The sequence below is a fragment of the Megachile rotundata genome, chromosome 15 (genome assembly GCF_050947335.1).
Source record: "Megachile rotundata isolate GNS110a chromosome 15, iyMegRotu1, whole genome shotgun sequence".
NCBI classification, from domain to species: domain Eukaryota; kingdom Metazoa; phylum Arthropoda; class Insecta; order Hymenoptera; family Megachilidae; genus Megachile; species Megachile rotundata.
Window position 1 is genome coordinate 3916521 of NC_134997.1, and position 5601 is coordinate 3922121.

The 5601-nt window shown below is 42.4% G+C and overlaps 2 protein-coding genes across 2 annotated transcripts; both read right to left on the reverse strand.

Moving 5' to 3' along the window:
• Positions 1–788: 788 nt before the first annotated feature.
• On the reverse strand, positions 789–1637 carry LOC143265936 (uncharacterized). Its single transcript, XM_076540629.1, has one exon. The coding sequence runs from the start codon at positions 1635–1637 to the stop codon at positions 789–791; it is 849 nt and encodes a 282-aa protein (XP_076396744.1).
• A 127-nt stretch (positions 1638–1764) lies between these two features.
• LOC100881805 (uncharacterized) lies at positions 1765–4587 on the reverse strand. The gene has a single exon (XM_003708490.2). The coding sequence runs from the start codon at positions 4585–4587 to the stop codon at positions 1765–1767; it is 2823 nt and encodes a 940-aa protein (XP_003708538.2).
• Between the last annotated feature and the right edge of the window lie 1014 nt (positions 4588–5601).

The window sequence follows — 5601 nt, forward strand, 5'->3', positions numbered from 1 at the left end:
GCCTCCAAAATGCGGGGCTTGAGGGGGAATAAAATTCCACTGAATCTGCTCATTACTTAAAAACGCATCTATTTTCGAATTATGCTCACTATTTCTAACTAACTTATCTAAGTCGCTCAGCTTATTCTTCGCGCCTACAAAATTAGTACCATTGTCCGAGAAAATCTGCTGACAACGGCCTCGGCGGGCTATAAACCGTCGGAGGCAATTAATAAATGCATCTGTACTGAGGTCCGTCGCTAATTCAATATGGATCGCCTTTGTCGCGAAACATACAAAAATGCAAATATATGATTTTAACGTTACTTTGCTGCGAGTGCGATCTTTTGTTGTGAATGGACCCGCATAATCTACGCCGCAATTCAAAAACGGTCGAGCTGGTGTCACTCGGACAGCAGGTAGCTGGCCCATGGGGTATTGTATTCCTTGCGGATTGACCCGGAAGCATCTTACGCAATTTCTGACTACTCTTTTGACATTCTGCATGCAATTGATCGGCCAATACCTCTCACGTAGTGACGCAACTACATGCTGGCAACCCGCGTGTAACAATCTATGATGTTCATCTTTAATAATTAAATCTGTTAACGGGTGTTTCGCGGGTAATAAAATTGGATGCTTATTACTGTATGCAATGGGAGCGTTATTCAGACGTCCACCTACTCTAATAATTTCTGCCTCATCAATAAAAGGAGCTAATGATTTTAATGGGCTCTGTTTCGGCACGTCTTGACCCTTGTTCAATATGTTGAACTCTGTTGAAAACATTTCTTTTTGCGCCATTCGAATTAAAGTTGCGCCCCTACCAATTCATCTACCGTAAGGCCTTTCCCTTCCGATTTCCTACGTTTTCGCGAGTTATTCACGAACCGCAGACAATACGCGATTACCCTAACTAAGCGCTTAAACTCTGAATAACGATTAAAAAACTGTCTAATGTCAGAACAACTAACTGCTACTACAACTGATTTTTTCCTCTCATCAGGAATACTATCTAATTTGACCGATAACTGGGGCCAGTGCTGTGCTTCGCGCTGTAACCACGAAGGACCCGACCACCATACCTGCTGACTCTCTAACTTATTCGGGCTAATTCCGCGAGAAATCAAGTCCGCGGGATTTTCACTCGAGCTCACGTATGACCATTTTTCCTTGTCTGTTAATGCCTGTATCTGTGCGACTCTATTCGCGACGAAAACTTTCCATCTACCTGGAATACTATGGATCCATGCGAGTGTGATCGTAGAATCACACCAATATCTTTCATCGCATATTTGGATTCTAAGTGCTGATTTTACCTTACTTATTAACTGTGCCAGTAACAATGCACCGCATAACTCTAAACGCGGTAATGAAACTGTTTTCAATGGAGCTACACGCGACTTCGAACACAAAAGTCCGGTCTCCCAATTACCTGATTTTCCCCTCGACCGCAGGTAGACGCAAGCCCCATACGCCCGTTCCGACGCATCAGAAAACCCATGCAATTCTACCTGCACTAAAGAGACAAGTGCTCGTCGAGGGATTCTAATTCGACTTAAATATTCTAATTCTTTTCTGTATTCTACCCATTGATGATGAATCTCTTGACATACAGACTCATCCCAATCTGTCCGCAGTTGCCACAATTGTTGCATGACTAATTTCGCGCATGTGATAACCGGGCCGATTAACCCCAAAGGATCGAAGATCTGAGAAATCTCTGAAAGGATTTGCCGTTTTGTAACTCTACTATTAGTCGATGGTTTTATCATGAAATGGAGCTCATCCTCCACCGTTGACCAGTGAAGACCAAGAGTTTTTGGGTCTTTGTCTGCACTCAATTCTATATGTATGTTCTATGTTGGAACCCTGCTCTGTAAGTGCGGCGGAATTGGACGCCCACTTTCTTAATTTAAGACCTGCTTGTCCTACTATTTGCGATAACTTTTCTTTTACATATCTCAATTCATCTACTGTATCCAGCCCCGTTAGCAAATCATCAACGTAGAAATCGTTGATAATTATTCTACTGACAACTGGAAATTCTTGTGCGCATTCTAAACCGATCTGTTTTAATGTGCGGGTGGCTAAAAATGGCGCGGAGGCTGTACCGTACGTTATCGTATTTAATTCAAAAGTTTCTATTGGGGAAGTGTTATCAGGACGCCACAAAATTCTTTGAAAACATCGCTGAGCTGGCTCTATCAAAATCTGCCGATACATCTTCTCTATATCTACAGACAATACAAACTGATGTGTTCTGAATCTAAGAAGGATTTCAACTAACTCGCTCTGGACTGTTGGGCCGACCTTTTGAGTGTCGTTCAGCGAGATGCCCGTACTTGATTTTGTCGAACCATCAAATACAACACGAAGCTTCGTTGTTGTACTCTCAATCTTGGTAACGGCGTGGTGAGGGAGATAAAATGAATGCCCACACCGATCTAAATTTGGGACGGAAATCCGGGACATATGTCCTAAATTCTCATATTCCCTCATGAATTGCACATACTGATCGCGTAAATCAGGTTGTCTTAATAATTTTGCTTCTAAGGATCTAAACCGTTTTTCCGCTTGTTGTCGCGATGTTCCTAATTTCCCTAATTGCTCATTAAATGGAATCTGGACTATATATCTGCCTGTAACATCCCTACGTGTAGTTGCCTGGAAGTGTATCTCACACTCATCCAGTTCAATATCTTTATTTGAACCTAAATGTTCAATTGACCAAAACTGTTCTAATTGATTTGAGAGCTCTTGATTCGTAACGAGGTAACATTTTTGAATTGGTAACTTCTTTTGAATGGGCCAGGCAATTTGGCCTCCTAAAACCCAACCTAATTGCGTTTTCTGCCATAATAAGTTACTTTGCGCTTTGTGCTGGCCAACACATAACAAATGCCAAAATAACCTTGAACCAATTAACATATCGATTGGTCGACATCTATCAAAATCTGGGTCCGCCAGTTTAATGTGAGAGGGAACAGAAATCCGTGATCTGTCGATACTGATATTGGGCATGTCTTGAGTGATACAATCTATTAACAAGCATGATATGGTAGAACTAAAATCGTTGATTCGGGATTCTATTGTTAATGTTACGTTATCTCTACTGATTTTTTTATTCCCGCCTATTCCTGCTATCTGAACATCTATTGAGTTTAATTTTATGCCTAATCTGTCACACATCTCGTATGTGATAAAATTTGCCTGCGACCCAGAGTCAAGCAAAGCTCTACACTCTACATACTGTCCTGTTTTGTTTTTTATGTTAACAATCGCTGTCGAAAGTACGCTGTGATCCCAAGTTTTATCCTGCAGATTCGCGACGCAAGACGTGACGTTATTCGGCTCTATTACACTTGATTCCTGCGAGGATTTTTTAATTGATTGTGTGGCATATTCCCGGTGTAATAATATGTGATGTTTCCTACCACATAAATCACAAAATTTGCGTGTACATGCTTGCACACGATGACCCGTTTGCAAACAATTATAGCAACTGGCGGATTTCTGTACTATTTTTGTCTTTTCATCTATTGATAACCCTTTGAATTTATCACACCGATACAAAAGGTGTCCGGACCCGCACGCTGGACATTGAGCTGTTGTGCTTGCGGCATTTGATGTAACGCGAATGGGCTTACGGCTACCTGCATTACCTGCTGAGAATTCAGCCCTCGCGGCTGTTACCTGAATCTGCGAGCTAATATTATCTAAATAAGAAGACCGCTCTTCTAGAAACGTTGTGAACTTATTAAAAGTCACTCTATCACTACCTATAATTCCTTTTTCCCATTCTCTAAGGGAAACTATATCTAATTTCCTGGCTAATATTGGCACTATTAAACTATCCCATAGTTCTACTGGCTCGTTCAATGATTTTAACGCCGCTAAATGATTGCGCGAATCATCTGCTAAGTCCCGCAATGCAGTTGAAGACTGCTTTTGAATATTCGGCATGTCTAATAAAGCTCCTACATGATACTTCCTCAGGGCTGCCGAATTTTCATAACGCGCCTTCAAGGACTCCCAAGCTAATTTGTAATTAGCTTCCGATACTCCTAATGACTGAATTACCCTCGCGGCAGATCCCTTTAAGGCCGAATTTAAATAATGAAATTTTTGAACGTCTGAAAGTTCACTCTCATGCACTAAACTAACGAAGGTGTCTCTAAATTTGATCCAGTCGCTGTAACTGCCATCGAATGATGGCAGTTGTATGGTCGGTAACTTTACTGCTGCTATTGAGTTAGTCATAGCGGGAGAGGGTGCTTGCCCGGTGACTCTACTATCTGATCTAGTATGCACTTGCGCTTTTTCTATAAATGTTTCTACTTCTGCGATTAACGTAAAATACATTTCCTCAAATGCATCTCTGTCAGATGCGTGAGATGCCGCCGCCTCGGAACCATCAACCAAGCGTTCGATATGACGCTGTACCGTATTATACCGATCATACAACCCTACATTCGCCTCTAATCGCTTTTGTAGCGCTCTCACCGATACTGTTGCCGCGGATTCACAAAAGTATTTATTGAATCGGGTTAACGCAGATTTGATTTGACCGCGCTCTATAGTTAGTTTTTTAAGCTCTGCTTCCATTGTTACGCTATTAACTCAGATAAGAAATTGGAATTTGGCTTACGGAACAGGACTACTGATGACACTGCCTGATTGCGATGAATCGGTGAATCGCCGTCGGCTGCTCTCTCTGCTGGTGTCTGTTGCACAATCCTCTGCTGTTGGATGTTGCACGTTGACCTGCTGGACGCTGTACGTTGTCCTCTGCTGCTTGGAAGCGACGCGAAGTCCTCTATGGCTGGACCCGGTACGCTGTCCTCTGATGATGTGTGCTGATTCCCAATCAACACTCTGCTCTCTGGATCGGCTGATCTTCCTCTTCGAAGATTCACTTTTACCGAACAAGTTCTGTCTTTCGATAACACTAAATGTCACACACACTCTGATCACTGAAGTTGATCGTTAATAAGTCCTCCGGGATGAACTGACTTCGAATGAATTGCTGCTTCAATTCGATTCTGCTTCACTGTTGCTGGCTCTGTATCCGGCTCGAAGGACCAATGTTAGGGTTTTGGTCGAGCCCTGGTTATTGCACTTCGTGCCGTCTAAGTTCTATTGGAATCGAAGGACCACCCAATGTTTGTACGGATTGGGGCCGTGTAGAAACACTCACAAACTTGTATTAAAAATATAGGTTTTAATAAAGACGTGTGTGTGTGCATGTATAAACGGAGGTTGTGTGTGTGTGTGTTTTAGTGTGTCGAATATTTATAAGTGTTGAACTGATTCTGTTCTATACTGATTGAACTCTGTACTATCTAACTCTTCTCCTGTCTATACTGTTGTCGGTTTGTACTGTTAGTTATCTAAACTGTTAGCTATCTGTCTAATTTGTCATCTTCTAGCTTCGTTAACACCTCTGTCCTCCCTTCTAAGGGAGGACGGCATTCCGGGGAGAATCCGGGTTTTTCCAAAATCCTATGACGTCAGTCCCGGTCCGCGGGACCCGTTACTTCTAAGGGTCAGATCGCTCTCTGACCTTCTAAGCTGAGAGATTTATGACATGACCTGTGTCACTGAAGCCAAAAATTCTAA